The sequence below is a fragment of the Lactuca saligna genome, chromosome 6, assembly GCF_052625555.1.
Source record: "Lactuca saligna cultivar CGN05327 chromosome 6, ASM5262555v1, whole genome shotgun sequence".
Taxonomy (NCBI): Eukaryota; Viridiplantae; Streptophyta; class Magnoliopsida; order Asterales; family Asteraceae; genus Lactuca; species Lactuca saligna.
This window is the reverse complement of record NC_136422.1, coordinates 121,561,885-121,580,219: the sequence shown is the minus strand read 5'-3', so window position 1 is coordinate 121,580,219 and position 18,335 is coordinate 121,561,885. Positions and strand designations below refer to the sequence as shown.

At 37.9% G+C, this 18,335-nt stretch overlaps 1 protein-coding gene across 1 annotated transcript; it reads left to right on the top strand.

Annotated features, from left to right (window-relative positions):
* The first annotated feature begins 3,589 nt into the window (after positions 1–3,589).
* Positions 3,590–4,135, top strand: LOC145002859 (uncharacterized). Its single transcript, XM_078962044.1, has one exon. It carries the CDS (start codon positions 3,590–3,592, stop codon positions 4,133–4,135), a length of 546 nt encoding a protein of 181 aa, XP_078818170.1.
* The last annotated feature ends 14,200 nt before the right edge of the window (positions 4,136–18,335 follow it).

Sequence of the window (18,335 nt, the reverse complement as noted above, 5' to 3'; positions counted from 1 at the left end):
TTATTACACTTCCTTATACTCCAATCATAGATTGGTTACACAAATCACATTGGTGTTAGATTCTCGAATCTTCAAGCAATCCTCCAAGTGTTCTTGAGTTGAACACTTCTCTTCTTCAATAATCATCCAATGAACTCACATAAGGTGAGTTCATAGCCCCTATCTTTTCATGTTTTCTTTTGTTTTAAGGGGGGGGGGGATACAAGTTTAAACACCAAGACCATAACTAAACTCATCCAACAGCTTTCATCAGAAACGTTTAACTCCATTCACGGACTATTTTGGTCAGCTTAAACATTTTAGTTTTCAAAACTATATTATATTCAAATAGTTCCGGTATATACCTTTAAAATGACTACTTTCACGTGTTCATACAATTTTTCTACAATTTATGGTGATTTTTACAAAACTGCCTATCACTGTAGCTACAAATCCGGACCAGTTTGTGAATCTAGACATTTTCACACAAGTTAGAGACGTCTAAAAATCCTGATAAAATTTATGAACAAACGAGACACACTTTCTAAACTCCCAGAGTTTACGGATACCACTTTCGACTTCGTATGATTTTTCTGTGATTTTTCCAAAACAATGCCGAAATGTTAAAAACAAGTTGATAGCTTACAACTTTCATCACACTTTGTAACATGTTGAGCAAAGTGTTAATCTTTGATAGTTTCATATTTCACCTATTATTTCTGTTGTGGAATATTTATATAAAATGAAAGACCCACTGATTTGTAAGAGTCCTAGTCATTACAAATAATACAAGATAAGGCGTGATAAACATTATTATCTTTTTGCTATACATTCGACTCACATAAAATGGAGTTCCTTTGCATTACAAACGTTTTGGGAAAACTATAATAGGTATAGTTTATGATACATTAATAGAACAAACTCATTACGAAAGGGGACATTTATAGAAAAAGGGGTTTTCATTACATTGCACGTAAATTCATTAATGACTTTTGTGAGACATTCCCTTCACTTACAAATAAGTCATGTATTGTAACCAGAGTCTCCTGGTGGGAGAGTGTGATAGTTGTATATATATCTATATTAGGTCTGACAAACTCACACCTTAGCTGCATGCAACAGCTAGACCGGCAGGTCTGGGGTGACAAACGTCATAACATTTCCGACGTCTGAAGAACGTCGTTTCAGGCCATCTAGGTCATAGCATGGTTATAATAACTCACATTAAGTTTTAACAAACATAAGATTTACGGGGATTTCATTGAAATAAAATGAGTTTATGTCAATTTAAACTTGCATTATTTACTATAAGTAAGGAACGCTACATATACATTTTGGTCTTGAGTTTTAAGACTACATTTTACGTATTAAGGAAAATATTGGATTTTCTGGAACAACCTTTGTGTTGAAACTTTTTCAAAACAACTTGTATTATCAGGAAATCACTAAACAGGTAACCAAGTGCTTTTGAGGATGGGACGTTAAGGCGTCAAACATTTCATTTTTGTTAACATAATGTAATTGATTCGGAAACATGTAAACTTATACAATGATGTAACTCTTTCAATTATATTTATTTTGGTCCTGTTTACTTTAATCGCTATTGTAATTGTTGTTATGATACTATACATGAAGTCCTCCACCCCCTGTTATTTTCCGCCATCCTTGGTTTAGGGGTGTGGAAAAATTAGCCAATGGAGTCTAAATGAGAGTTGCAGATCTTGTTTTTACCTTGATATAAAGAACGTCGAAAACGGAGTTAGTATGCAAAAGTTATGAATTTCTGAAGTTCGGGGCGTGGAACCCCAAAACTATCAGAACTCACGAGGTGAACATATGTAGTTCACGAGGTGAGCCCAGCTCACGAGGTGAGCATTAGTGACTAACGGGGTGAACAGATGATGGGCGTCTTCCAGGGCAAGTAGCCATGACGAACGCAATAACGTATCGAGCTCACGAGGTGAATATTAGAAACTCACAAGGTAAGCCAATTCACGAGGTGAATATTAGAAACTCATGAGGTGGGCCCAGAAAATCCACCCTATAAATAGAAATCAAGGGTCAGCCGAGTTTGGTTGGTCATCTCTTACTCTCCCACTCCCTCTACTCGCTCTAAGCCCTATTTTAACCCCCTGAAGCCTCGTTATCATTCCCGAGCTCCGAAGCAAGTCCCGAAGCCCCGAAGATCACGAGAAGTGAAATTCTCGATCCGAAGCACTACCTGCAAGAAGCCGGTTTTTATGAAGATCTTCGAGATCTACCAAAGAATACTAATTTTACAAGCCGTAGTGTTGTTCGATCATCTTCTGATCAAGTGAGTGTATAGTCCCTTTCATAACGCGATTTTAATACAAGTATTGTTTGAATGTATTAAGTATATGTTTTTTGTGAGTGTGTAGTCACTTTCTTCTAACACACACACACACACACACACACACACACATATATATATATATATATATATATATATATATATATATGAAGTATTTTTTATGAAATATGTGCTATGTGTTTTTATATTGTTGTTTATTTGAGATGAGTGTGGAATGGATGTTTTATACAGGTTTTAAATGAGTTAAACTGTATATGTATTTTATATCTACAAATATTTCAGGTAGAACATGGGTAGACGAAATAGTTAGTGTGTGATGAAGAATGAGTTTGAGGATGAGACGAAAGATGAACCTTGGTAGTTATGGATTTAGTACTTGAAGGGTCATGTAAATGGTTTGGGCTAGGCTTTGCATGTGATTTGTTTTTGTCTTATGTCTGTAATTGCACCTTTATGTCTGTTTGTATTTTGTATTGTTCATGACCGTAAACACGTTTATGGCTGTAAACGTGTTTACGGCAGAAAACGATGTTTACGGTCTTGGCAAGTATAAATAGTCTAGGAGTTGGTCTTTTGTATGGTTCGATGCAATAGAGTTTACGGCTAGTCTTTGAGTTGTACCTGACGGTTCTAATGTTTAATCGCGTGCAAGCTCAATTCATTCATCTTATTGTTGTTATTCTCATCTTATGATTGTTTGATTACTAGTGAAAGATCCAGATTCGGACCTAACAATTCGTATCAGAGCGTAAACTGGTATCAAAACTCATTCGATTGAGATATTGAGTGTTCAAGCTGTTATTCTCACTATTTAATCATTAAATTCTACGTTCTAGGCATTGAAGGAACTGATTTTATCAAAAAACTCGAGTTTTGAAGGCTATTTGAGAGTTTACTGCCAACCATAAACTCAGTTTACCGTCGTTATAGGATATATTCAAAAACTATAATCTCTTAATATTTAAGCACCGTAAACAGGATTGAAGAACAGCAAACCCATAAACCATAAAATCCATAAACCGTGAACCTATACCGTAAACTCAATTTACGGTCGCAAACATATCAATCATAAACTCTCTTTACGACCGTAAACATTTTATTTTTCTAGATTAACTGTAAACCTTTATGGAACTTCAAATTACTTAAATTTCAAATGGATTCTCAAAGTCAAACTCAATTTTAAGAACTTGATGCTATTATGGGCACGACTACTCGTATTCCAAGGTTGATGTTTGCTGAAGGTTTTCCCGAGTGGAAGTATAGGATAGAAAATACATTATGATGAAAGATTTCAAGATATGGAGAAGCATTCTTAGAGATCCTGTCAGAATCACTGTGAATATTGGAGGTCAATTGGTTGACAAATCTATTGACAATTATATTGATGAGGATTTTGAGTTGATTGAAGAACAGGAAAGAGCCTTAACCACCTTAACCATGGCATTATCCCCTAATATTGCTCAAGGTTTTTGTGAGTACACTTCAGCTAAAGCTCTATGGGAAGCACTTATTGAGGTCTATGAGGGCAATGAAGATATGAAAGAGAGTCGGCAGGACATGCTGAGACAGAAATTCAACATGTTCTACTACATTCCAGGAGAGACTCTTGAAGCTCAATTGCAAATATTCACTGCACCCACAACTGACATGAACATTTCAGGGATTTTCTTGATCAAGTCAGAAATCAACAAGAAACTTCTGAATGCTCTTCCTAGGTCATGGGATATGAATGTTGTTGTGATTAAGAAAACCAAGGATTTCAGTCGTCTCTCTCTTGCAGAAGTCATGGCGGTTATCAAGGCATGTGACATTGATGACAAATAGAGAGAAATCAACCATGTGAATTCTTATTCTACTGCAAATCTTGGAGTTTCATCCAATAATGCTCTATCATCTTACATGACTCCCTCAGGTCAAGCTTTTGTAGTTCAACAACCTCAGATTCAAACTTTCAATGCTATACCATCCATCCCTCACCATCAAACTAAAAATGTGTCATTCGCCATCCCTCAACCCATTTCTGCTCCCAATGTGTCAGTTAAAGCCCCTACTTCGAACTCCAAAGAATCTGATGAAAATCTGGCTCTAACTGTCGGGCTAGTCAGTTGTTACAATACCTTTGTCGCTGGAGATCTTCCACCTTAGCTATCGTTTGCTGATTTGGACCAGATACATCCTGAAGATGTAGAGGAAATGGACATTACATGGCAAATTGCCATGGCTGTTTTCAGAGCCAAACAATTCGCCAAGAAAACTAGGAAAAACAACTGGGCCATGAATGCTGACAAGAAGGTGGGATTCAGTAAAAGCATGCTAAGATGTTTCAACTGCCACGAGCAAGGTCATTTTGCTCGAGATTGCCCGATACCAGATCGCAGAATCAACAACATGCAGATGGTTGCAGTATGAAACAACCGTGCAGGAGCTACAGCTAGTGGAGAAACAACTATGGTTGCACAATCATTTGACTGGGAGGACCAAATCCAAGCCTTGAATATCTCAGGGCCAGAAAATGCTCACCTAGCTCTAATTGATGATACTTCTTCAAAGAATGCTGATGTTGATCCCAAAGCAGAGATGATAGAATTACAACTTGCCCTAATGGTATCTACCTCTTTCGAGCCCAAGAAAAGCGAGGTAAATCTACCATCTTGTTCTTTTGCTTCTAAAGAATATGTTACACTTCTTCGTGATGAAATACATGTCTTACGTAGGCAAGTAGAGGACCTTAAGTAAGAGGGCTATCTACTTAGGAAAGGATAAAAACCTCTTAAGGCCCAACTAGAAGCAAAAATAAAGGATTTTAGAAAAATTCAATCAGAATACAGTGAAAAATGTGAACTGTATGATTATGTTAAAAGACAATTTGATGGAGTAACCAAAGAACTTGACGCTTTGAAAATTAAGAATGATAAAATAGATGTTTGTTTCGAAAATTACACTGCATCAAGTAAGACAGTTGAGTCCTTGTGTGAAACCCAATTAAAATTCAAAGTCAAAACAAGGGTCTAGGGTATGATTGTGTTCCTCCACCTTTCAATCGTAACTACACATCCATCCCTATGACACAGAACGAAACTGACAAGGAGTCACATATTCGATATGGCAAACCAGCCAGTTTTGTTTCAAGAGGTTTTATTAACATTGAAAATACTAATGTTTCTACTTCCTCTGCAGATCAACCATTAGATCAGGCAAAGCGCGAAGCTGGAGAACCTAATTTTGTTTTTAAACCTGATGTTTCTGTCATGAATAATTCTGGTTGTGTTTGTAATGTTAAGACTGAAAATGTTTCTTGTGTTGGCTCATCATCTAATACTGTTGAATTTAACTTATTCGAAATGTTTGATGAATTGTTTGGTAATTCTGATGCTTGTGATTCTCATGAGGAATCATCAACTCCATAAGTCAAATTGAATGAGGCACCCTCACTTATTTCTCAATCTAATTCTCATGCATGTTCTTCTGGGAAGAGCAAGAGTGTCCGTAAAGAAAATAAATCTGAAAAATGCAATACAAGTTCAAATAATAAACAGATTTGTTTTAATTGTGGTGTTGGTGGTCACATAGCTAGGAATTGTCAAAATAGGATCTTTGTAAACTATCTGTCACCAAGAGGGGAGAATGAGTCTCGAGGAAGGTCTTTAATTAGAAAATCCTCAAGAACTCGTTCTCGAAATAATGATCAGAAAGATAATAAAAACAGAAAAAGGGCTAGTCTTCAAACAAATAAAAAGGTTTTTACTGACAAAACTCAAAATAGTTTGCCAAAACCGAACAAGGCTCCGCCAAGATCAGTTTCATCAAAAAGCAATTCTAGATCTTCTACTAGTTTTGGTAGAACATCCAGAAGGTTTGTGCAAACTCATGTGAAGTCTATTTCAAAACCACCAGTGAATGTTGTAAAACCTAAACTTCAATGGAAGCCCAAATCACTTTCTAATTCATCGTTACCACCCTCTGAAGTGATTAGGAATGAAGATCCTAATTTGCAAATTTTAAAATCTAAATAAGAAAAAGTGAAAAGGAAACCCAGGACAGTGATGGCCTGGGTTCCTAAATCTAAATGATTCTGCTCATTTTGCAGGGACAGTTGTGGAGGAATGTCGTTCGTCCTTGGTACGTCGATAGCGGCTGCTCCCGGCATATGACTGGAAACATCTCCCAACTGAGCGAAATTCAATCTTTTAATGGGGGTTATGTTTCCTTTGCGGACGGAGATGGTGGAAAGATCACACAGCACGGAACTGTTATGAATGGAGTGCTGAGCTTCGAAAATGTCAACTATGCTCCCAAGTTAAAGCATAGTTTGTTGAGCGTTTCTCAGATATGTGACAAAGGCTACTCAAATCATTTTACTGATAAAGAGTGTATGATTCTCAAGCCTAGCATTGTCATCCCATAAGAGTGGATTCTAGTCAAATCTAAAAGGGATGGGAATGCTTATATCATCGATATGAACAACAATCTCCCTGAACAAGTCACTTGTCTTTACTCAAAGGTCTCCGAACACAATGCAATGCTGTGTCATCGAAGACTAGGTCATGCTAAAGCGAAAAACCTGAATCGTCTTGCAAAAAATGAGATGGTCTGATGCCTTCCTGTCAGAGACTTTATCATATTTGAAAAGTGTGTTTCCTGTGCTCAAGGCAAACATCATCGGAAACCACACCTACCCAAGCAAGTCAATTCCATAAGTTAAGTGCTCCAATTGTTACACATGGACTTATTTGGACTGGTCAACGTCCTGAGCATTAACCGAACTCATACTATCTCATTGTGATCGATGATTTCTCTCGATATACGTGGGTCTTCTTCTTATACAACAAAGCAGGGGTTGCTGATCTTATAAAGAAGTTCGTGGTGATGATTGAGAAGCAGACCAACAATCAAGTGAAGGCGCTTCGCACTGACAATGGAACTGAATTTAAGAATTCGATTCTTGACCATTTTTGTGCAGAAAAGGGGATAGTGCATCAATATAGCTCTACTCACACGCCTCAACAAAACGGTGTTGCTGAAATGAGAAATAGAACGTTGAAAGACACCGCAAGGACGATGCTGTGTGATTCCAAACTACATGTTTTCTTTTAGGCGGAGGCGATTAACACTGCTTGCTACGTGCAGAACCGTGTTCTAATCAACAAAGCACATATGAAGACTCCGTATGAAATTTTTTATGGACACAAGCCTTCTGTCAGCCATTTCCGTGTATTTCGCTGTCCTTGCACCCTTCTTAACTTAGATTCCAACCCTAAATTTAATGCCAAAGCTTATGACTATTATTTTGTGTGGTATGCTGCGCGCACCGCGTATAGAGTTTACAACAAGAGGGCGAAGCAGATCGTTGAATCCTATGACGTGCGCTGGCTGGAGGAGAATGAAATAGATGCTCGAGTGGGTCCCGACTTGTTATTTGATTACACATCTCTTTTCAAATCATTTAATGTGTCTTCAGATAGTTCAAGTGGATCCTCCTCTGGTTCGAAGATTGTGTACGAAGATGAAGATGAAGAAGTTGTCTACAGACCCCCATCGGTTGAGGGGGTGTTCTTTGCTACGCGTGATGAAGAGTCCTATGCTACACCTGAAGGGGAGCCATCTGATCAACCATCTAGTCCAAAGTCTAAAGTTCAAGATGGAACTACTGATGTTGATGCTACACTTCTTACCCCTGTTGAAAGAAAGTTCATATCTAGAGATACTTCCGCTGCCACTTCAACTTTTATGGAACTACTCTTTCCTGAAGAAATTGCAAATGAATTTGTAGCAGAGTCATCAAGTAGGACACAATCAGCAGATGATGGAGGTTTCAACATTCACACTCTTCCTGTTTCTCTTAATGATATCAGCCAAGACATACCCTCTAGAATCCAATGCGATCACCCAATCGAAAATGTCATTGGCCAGCTAGGAGATGGAGTTAAAACCAGAAGTCGGAGTGTAGATGTTAATGAATGTCTCCACTCTTGCTTTATATCTCAAATAGAGCCAAAGAACGTTGAGATGGCTCTGAATGATCCAAGCTGGGTGGATGCGATGCATGAGGAGCTTAATTAGTTTGAAAAGCTCGAGGTTTGGAAGTTGGTTGACTTACCAAAGGGAAAAAGGGCTCTTGACACGCGTTGGGTCTATCGTAATAAGCAAGATGATTCGGGATTGACTGTTAGAAATAAAGCAAGGTTAGTGGTTCGTTGGTTTGGATAGATTGAGGGTCTTGACTATACTGAGGTATTTGCTCCCGTGGCTCGGTTGGAGGCTATTCACATCTTTCTTGCATATGCTTCTTACATGAATTTTACGGTTTACCAAATGGATGTCAAGACTGCCTTCTTGTATGGCAAGGTGAAGGAAGAAATTTATGTTGATCAACCCCCTGGGTTTGTTGACTCAAAGTTCCCTAATCGTGTCTGCAAGTTGGACAAAGCACTGTATGGGTTATATCAAGCTCCTCGAGCATAGTATGCAACTCTCACAAAGCATTTGCTCGAGCATGGATACTCTTGCGGCACCATTGATCAAACTCTGTTCATCAAGCATGTGGGTAATGATCAGATACTTGTTCAGATCTATGTTGACGACATTATCTTCGGGTCAACTTGTCCACAACTTTGCAAGGAGTTTGAAGATGTAATGAAGAAAAGGTTTGAGATGAGTTATCTTGGGGAGATGACCATGTTTCTGGGGCTTTAGGTCAAACAGTCTTCTACCGGAATCCTTATTCATCAAGCAAAGTATGTGGATGATATACTAGAGGAGTTCGGGTTCAGAGATGCGAAAACTGCTCTTACACCCATGGCGGAGAGACCTCTACTGGCTCCTGATCTTGAAGGCGAATCCGTAGATCAGACGTATTATCGATCGATAATCGGTTCGCTCATGTATCTGACTGCTAGTCGTCCATACATAATGTTTGTAGTCTGTCAATGTGCACGCTTCCAGGACAATCCTAAACTTTCTCATCTTATTGCTGTTAAACGAATTTTTCAGTATCTCAAAGGTTGCCCAAAATTGGGTCTTTGGTATCTGAAAAATCCAGAACTTGATCTTTATGCTTTTGCAGATAGCAACTATGGCGGGTGTGAGCTTGATAGAAAATCGACGTCAGGAGGATGCCAATTTCTTAGAGATAGACTGGTCTCATGGCAGTGTAAGAAGCAGCATACGGTCTCTACCTCAACAGTAGAAGTGGAATATGTCGCTGCATCTGCCTATTGTTCTCAAGTTATATGGATCCAAGATCAGCTGTTGGACTACGGTTTGAATTTTGTAGAAACTCGAATTCATTGTGACAATGAGGTTGCTATTCAAATCACTGAAAATCCAGTCCAACATTCCAAAACCAATCACATTAACATCAAAATTCATTTTATCCAAGATTGTTATGAGCGTTCGCTCATTAGGTTAGAACATGTTCACACTAACAATAATGTGGCGGACCAGTTCACAAAGCCTTTTCATAAAGCTCGATTCGATGTGCTTGTGTGATTTTTAAAAATGATTCATTTTGAGGATTAATTTTTTTTTTTAAATTTGCGCATTTTTAGTCATTTCATTCTCTCTCATGCACAAATTTAGGGGGAGAAATAAACAAAAATCCAAAAACATAAAATTAAAAATCCAAAAATATTTTGTTTCTGTTTTATTTAAAAAAAAAAACTCTCAAAAATCCAAAAACAATAAAAATTCAGAAAATTGAAAAAATATATTGTCGCTAATAGTTTTGTTTGCTGTTGAAGGACTGGGAAGTGATATTATCAAGGGATAACAGGCAATCTGAATCTGTGTAACGTACCCAAAGTTGAAGGGTCTATGCTTTGGTTTGATGCGTTGGTAGGCACGAAAGTATCTAAATGGACTTGACTAGGCAGAGTTGAACTTAGGAAATTTGTAGACTTGACAAATTTTGACCTAGTTACATCCGTTCAGCCTGACAATACGACGCTCGGATAGGTTGAGCAGGGAGATATATATGAGAATCTACTCGTCACATTAATTGAACCCGTACTTGGAACTATGGTTTAACTTTTCCTCGATGTGCGGATTCTGTCCTTAATTTCGGTATTGATGGGGCAACTGGTAAATTCCGATAAATTAGGTCTGTAGAAAATCATTTTCTTTCTTTCTTTCTGTCTGTTAGTCATATGTTACCTCCTTTGCGTGATTGGAAGAGATCCGACCTGGACTGTAACATATGCAACTCTATTTCTCTTCATATTATATATATATATATATATATATGTATGTATATACATATGAAATTCCTCTTATTTGTTAGCCATATGTTGTCTCCTCTGCGTGACTAACAATCCGACCTGGTACACAACATATGCACTAAATGATAATACTCTGAATCTATCTTCTCTCCTAATGATCGTCTGCTAATCCTATGTAAGGAGTACTCTGGAAGTCCTTGATTACCGGGGCATATCTGGAAGCGGGAAACATGTTCCAGTACAATTAAAATTGAAAACTCAAAGATTGTCTATAGATCTCGCTGCTCAATTTAGGTTGACAACAATATCCCTGGTCGTCGTCAGATGAATAGTCCTTAAGATATAGTAACTAAGAAATTAGAATCAGATATAATTTTTAGGAACTTAAGTTCACCCTGTCTTGTAATAAATAGTATGTCCTAAATCTGTCTTAATTTTTTGTGTTTAAGTGGACCACAATACTGACGATCGACCAGAGAAAGACGTAAATATGAAAGGTACCGACAAGTGGATAAAGATTGTCTAACAACTTTGATCCCAATATCTCAAGATGAAGTCAAAAAGTTTACTTATGCGTATTATTTAGTTAGAATTTCTTTTATTTTATTTTTGAGGCTATTTGCAATTTTATTTTTATTTTTATTTTTATTTTTATTTTTTAAGTTAAAGACAAATTTTCCTTTAATTGTTGAAATTAGGATATTTTTATTTTATGTTAATTTTATTTTTATTTTTACTTTTACTTTAATAATCCTCAAAAAGTTTTATTTTTTTGAAAATTCTGCTTGGAAATTGGACTGGTAATCTAACAGTGTATGCGGTTTGAAAAGTCAAAGAGGTATAAAGGTGGGAGTTTACCCCAGTAAACTCTCTTTACCGCCTCCTTCATTCAAAAACCGTAAACATATCCTTGTTCTCTCTAATCTTCGAAAATCATGTTCGAGTTTTCTCAAAATCGTTTAGTTCACGTCAAAGATAATGGCATATCTTAAGACAACTGAGATGCACAACCTTGCAATAGTGTTGGATGATCCACCAGAGGTTCACAAAGATTTCATGTCCATGATGTATCGTTTACGAGAATGCTGCTTGGCCTATGCTATCACAGTGAATCCTGTCATCTATGGAAGTCTTATTCAAGAATTTTAGAGAATAACCAAGGTGATCGAGCAGAATAAAGAAATGATTATTGAAGTTGTAGTACAAAACTGCAATGTCAGAATTTCGGAGCAATATATCAGAGACACATTGATGATCCTTGATGAATCTGATTATCCAACTGAAGTTGATGCTGAAGAAATTCCAAAAATTCTTGAAAGGATGGGATATGAGGGTTCTTATCCTCCTATTGTGAAAAAGCTTATGCCTCCTTACTAGCGCTTCTTGGCTCACATGTTCATTAGTTGTATATCAGGAAGGAGATCAGGAGCAGATGAGATCTCAATCAGAAACATAGGAGCAATTGTATCTTTGGCATCCGGAAACAAATTTAACTTCTCAAAATATGTCCTTGACGAGTTTTTAGTGAAAATTGGTGCCATGACTCGAGGAAACAGAGACACATTTCTGATGTATCCCCGATTCATTCAAGCTTTCATTGATGATCAATTCTCGTACATGGTCAAGTCTGGTGAAAGATGGACACAAAGTCCTTAGGCCCTCACACTGTTGGTCTTATCAAACAAAATCAAAACGGAAAAGTGGTTTTTCAAGGTCTACATCCCTTGGTGAAGTTTGGATAATTTGCAAAGATCAATGAGTCTTCCGAATCCCATGAAACTTCTGAGAAGACTCTATCAGAGCCGACTTCATCAGAAAAGGTGTCCTCTGAATTTATCATCACTGTTTCCGATCATGAAGATGACGAGACTCCTGCTCCAAAGACTCAAGTTGATGATGAAATCGAATTGCAATCTCTTCAAGTTCAGAGTGACTACAATGAGGGTTCGAGAAAAGATGACAAAGAAGATGAGGATGTTGACTTAACGGGCTTTGATAGAGATGATATCCCACCGAATTTTGATGGCAATGATGACTTTCTGCCTGAAATAAACCTCAACAATTTGCTTGATGATGTCAATGAAGTTGCTCATGTGACCACTGAGACAAGGGTAGAAGAAGATGTTTTCGTAGTCTCTCCTCCTGTTTCCAATCCAGCGGCGGAAATAGTAATTCCTATGGTGACAATGTTAGGGATTCCTCCCCTTGACACTGGTTTACCTACATCCATGCCAATGGAAGAAGATCTCACCACCACTCAAGCCACTCCTCCTCCAAACAAACGTCGTAGACTCGTACTGAGGTTAGCAACTCAGAGTACAACAACCCAAAGTGCTACACCTCCACAAACAATCCCGCCAGCTATTGTCTCAATCGAACCCATCAGTGAGGGTCCCAGTACTGTACTTGAAGCTGGTGGTTCCTCATTTCAAGCAGATCTCTCATCTCCTAGACCAAACAAAGACGATGCCTCAGTCAAGCTAGCTCATCTGTTAGCTGAAGATCAATTTTCAACACCACTTCCTCGTGGCAAGGGAATCTTCATCGGAGGTGACAACACAAGAGATGATTCCCCATCACTCCATGGACATCAAAGCTAGCTTGATGCCATCAAACAAAAAAATGTAGAACTTGATCAAAGAAATATTGAGCTAGTCATCAAGATCGCAAATCTCCAATCTGAAAATGCTCACTATTCAAATGGCAGAACTTAATGAAGAAAATGCTCTGAAGACAAAGCAAATTGCAGATCTTCAGACACAATATGGTCATCTGGCTGCAAATTTCCTAGAGTTGCAAAAGAAGCTTGAAGGCAGGTTTGGTGATGATTTCAGGACAACTACTGATGAACCTCATGTCGATCCCCCGGTTCCAAATACTCACCATGTTGATGCTCCCATTTCCTCTCAACCAATCAGATCCCCAATCGTTGTAGATCGTTTTGAATTGGATCCAGAACTGGCCTCCAGAGCTGCAAAGGTGAAAGGTGCTAAAAGAAAAAAAGTTGTTGATAAATCGATCGACAAAAACAAATGGTTATTTAAAAGAAGTGTGGATCATATATCACCTTGGGATAGGCCTCGCATAACTTTCACTGACCAAAGCACTCAAACTTTCAGAGGCTTTGTATGGTGATAGGTCAGGAATCATATCGTGGGGATTTCATGACACACAGGACATGTTTATGGTAAGAAGGAAGAGCAGGAATAAAGAATTATACAAGGATGCTCATGATTTCCACTCCTTTAGCAAGGTTAATCTTATTGAGCTATCCAAAGCTGCCTTCTCAAATCCGTCAAAAAATCCCAAAGCCAGCCAATTCAAATCTTTCTTGGAAGATCAAGTGGCCAAGGGTTTTCCATCAAATAAAATTGCAGAGTCTTTTGTTGAAGTCCACAAGCGTGTTTTTGATCCCGAAACCATTGAGCCTATTCAGGCAGTGATGTGACCTGCTACTGCTCACGTCAAACACATCACTGTTCCTCGAAATTGTCCTGATGGATCTCTACACTCTATGAATTATTGGGTGTATGATGAAGCATCAGATGCTGCTGTTATCAAGCTCAAAAAAGATTGCATTCATTTGTATGACAAAATGGATCTACTCCAGTTTGGTGAGTGGGACATTCATCAGCTTGCAAGTCATCATATTATTGTTGCTGATGAGCTATTTGAGCCTGCTGCAAAGGTATATACAAGGATGGTGGCTATAATTATCGATAAGAAAATATGGAATGAAGCTATGGGGAGATCCGATGTGCTGGTTGTTGACAAAGACTAAATTCAAGCCCGCTCCAAACCAAGGGGGAGATTGAAGGGTCATGTAAATGGTTTGGGCTAGGCTTTGCATGTGATTTATTTTGGTCATATGTCTGTAATTACACCTTTATGTTGGTTTGTATTTTGTATTGTTCACGACCGTAAACACGTTTACAGCCATAAACGTGTTTACGGCAGCAAACTATGTTTACGGTCCTGGAAAGTATAAATAGTCTAGGAGTTGGTCTTTTGTATGGTTCGATGCAACAGAGTTTACGGCTAGTCTTTGAGTTGTACCTGACGGTTCTAGTGTTTAATCGTGTGCAAGCTCAATTCATTCAACTTATTGTTGTTATTCTCGTCTTATGATTGTTTGATTACTAGTGAAACATCCAGATTCGTACCTAACAGTATTGTATAGATGAACCTTGGTAGTTATGGATTTAGTATCGTATAGATGAACCCTGGAAGCTATTGTCTTCGTGCCAAATAAAGAATAAGGACAGCTAGTGTCTTAGTGCCAAATAAAGATTCCCGGGAACTATTGTCTTAGTGCCAAATAAAGAGCCCTGGAAGCTACTGTCTTAGTGCCAAATAAAGAACTCTGGCAGCTATTGTCTTAGTGCCAAATAAAGAACCTTGGCAGCTACTGTCTTAGTGCCAAATAAAGAACCCTAGTAGCTATTGTCTTAGTGCCAAATAAAGAACCCTGGCAGCTACTGTCTTAGTGCCAAATAAAGAACCCTAGAAGCTACTGTCTTAGTGCCTAATAAAGAATCTGGGCAGCTATTGTCTTAGTACCTAACACGGAGTGAACGAATAGATGATTCTTAGGGTAGACCCTTAAGAGTAAGGAAGATAACGGGGATGGGTAATTGGGTTGATTGTTTGATGATTAAATATAATAATTATATTATTGTGGGTTGAAAACCTTATGTGCTCACCGGGCTCCCAAGCCCGACCCACTCAGTTTTCTTTGCATTACAGGTAATGGCACAAGAGTATAATTTGGTGGACTTGACGAGAGATTTTGGATTATAGATCAGTAGTTATAAATAACTGTTGTAAGGTCTATTTTATACTATTTATGTTTTTGGTCTGTATCGGAACATGACATCCCGAGATTTTGTTATTTAATGAAAATACATTTCTTTAAAGAAATGCTTTGATAAATTCTTATCATATATATTTTTTGGGAACAAATTCCACAACTGTTTTCTTTAAAAGATTACTCTGATTTTAAAACAAAGCATAAACAAATCGGTCTTTTCTGGCCGTGAAAACGAGGATGTTACAGTTGGTATCTAAGCATTAGTTTAAGCGAACTAGGAATTTGTAGGATTTCTAGACTTAAACATAGAATGTTAAGCGATGATTGTGAGATGAGTGTCTACCATATTTTAAGACATAAGCACTAGTATATTTTAGGAATGATTCCTAAAATGCTTTTATGTGCTAAATGTTATATGGTTGCCATATATTATGTTATTTGTTTGGATTTATGGTCTGTTGCCGACCGGATCTAGAAACCTAATGTGTTTAGGATTCTAAGCGTACGAATAGGGTTTTGGAACTAGCATGTAAACGTTTTGGGATGATAAGGAGATTTATATGTCTATCGTAATTAAAGCTTTCTTATCTTAAATTCTCGCTTGGTACACCGAATGTCTGAATGGGTGCACAAAGGGTCATGGTGAAGACCCGTAGAGAAAGTGAGTAAATGGAGGAAATGAAGAAGGCTTATGATAGTGGATGACACCTATCAGAAGATATCGTAAGAGTGGTATCTTGCCTTTAGAATATGTCTGATAAAATAGCGCAACGTTTAGAGGAGTACGGTACGTATGAAGTACACCTTCGATTGGCAGGATGATGGAACGATTGGTGTAATTCTTGAAGTTGTCCCATAGTATGGAATTTCCACCACCAACCGAGTTGAAGTAGAATTGATGAGTGAAGATGCGCATGGAAGAAGTCCTAATAGAGTCTAGGAAAATTTTGTATGATTCATTGGACACATTAGTATGTGTTAAATTGTTTGGTGATTTTAGGACTTGGGGACTGCGAGACAATACTTGGGACGAGTATGAGTAGGTGTGAATAGTAGTAGAGATCTATACTACTGGAAGCACAGGACTCACGCTTGGATCAGGGAAAGTCACAAGGTTACCAAGAAGCTTGTAATTGAGTTTGTTTTTGTTCAAGTATGTCATTACCATTATTTCGGTAATGACTAAAAAGACGATTGATATTCTGACCCTAGCGGTCATATCAAATTAAGTCCGACTACGATGAGTTTGTTACGTGGTTCATAGAACCAAGTTCAAGGTAGCATCTGACTCAAGTCAGAAGATTGAAATAAATGTGATCGATAGCATCACGCTCATTGTTAAGGAAGCTTGTAGCTAGAAATGCTACATGTAAAAATGTGATTATATCACATTAGAATATGAAGGAAGGTATATACCATTCTGGAATTTGACTCTAAGAGACTTGAGTCTAAGCGTTGCATCATACGATGAGAGCTCATTAGAACACGACCCATCGGTCTGTTACAATAGATAAAGGAAAGTACTTATTCTAAAAAGAAGAAGGAATCCTCAGTAAGGATTTATTTTGTGACTTGAAGGTTACGATTGAAAGTCCAACATAGTATGAAAAGCAGATGAAAGATTGAGCATCACCTACAGTCAAGAAGTCCAAGAGTTAGATACTTATTTGAATAAAAAAAGAAGTTATGATTGACACCTAGGATGGAAAGATAACGTAGGGAATCATTATACAAGACCTATTTTCGTTGATGATTTCGAGACGTAATTATCCTAATGGGGAGATAATTGTAACGCCCGTAGATTCGGGCTAGTCAATTTAGAGACGTTAAGCGTCAAAAATGACTTTTTGGTAGAAGATTACTTAGAATGAATAATCTTAACTAAGTTGAAGTATCTGTTACAAGGATTCCGTACGTATAAAGAACGTTGAAATCCGAGTTATAACAAAGAAGTTATGACTTGTCGAATTTTTGCGACATAACTGGCACGACACAGCGCGACGTAAATAGTGAATTTATGTTAGAGCAATATTTGGCCTTAGCAATCTAAACGAAAGTCGTAGAATACATTAAAATGAGAGCGTACATAAAAAGAACGTCTAAATCTGACTTTGTATGAGGAAGTTATGATTTTTCGAAGTTTCAGCATTAGTTGTATGCAGCCCGAAATTCGAATATTAGATCGAGCGGTTTTTAGCCTACACAACCTAAACGAGAATCTAAGATCTTGTTAATAGTAGCGTAACAACAAAAAGACAGATGAAAATGGAGTTCAGATGACGGAGTTATGACTTTTGAACGGAGTTTTCCTATCCCGGCCTACTAAAAATAATATATTGATAATGTATTGAAAATAAAGTCAAAATTAGCCAATGGAGTCTAAAGGAGAGTTGTAGATCTTGTTTTTACCTACACGTGGATATAAAGAACATCGAAAACAGAGTTCGTATGAGAAAGTTATGAATTTCTGAAGTTCGGGGCGTGAAACCTCAAAACTATCAGAACTCACGAGGTGAGCATTAGTGACTCACGATGTGAACAGATGATGGATGTCTTCCAGGGGAAGTGGCCATGACAAATGAAATGACGTATCGAGCTTACGAGGTGAATATTAGAAACTCACGAGGTAAGCCAGTTCACGAGGTGAATATTAGAAACTCACGAGGTGAACCCAGAAAATTCACTCTATAAATAGAAATCAAGGGTTAGCCAAGTTTGGTTGCTCATCTCTTACTCTCCCACTCCCGATACTCTCTCTAAGCCCTATTTTAACCCCTTGAAGCCCCAATATCATTCCCGAGCCCTGAAGCAAGTCCTGAAGCCCCGAAGATCCCGAGAAGTGAAATTCCCGAGCTGAAGCTCTGCCTGCGAGAAGCCGATTTTTGTGAAGATCTTCGAGATCTACGGAAGAATACTACTTTTACAAGCCGTAGTGCTGTCCGTTCATCTTCTGATCAAGTGAGTGTATAGTCCCTTTCATAACACGATTTTAATACAA

What these genes read in the sequence shown, in the direction of transcription:
- LOC145002859 (XM_078962044.1), top strand. Translation starts at nt 3,590, where the DNA reads ATGATGAAAGATTTCAAGATATGGAGAAGCATTCTTAGAGATCCTGTC.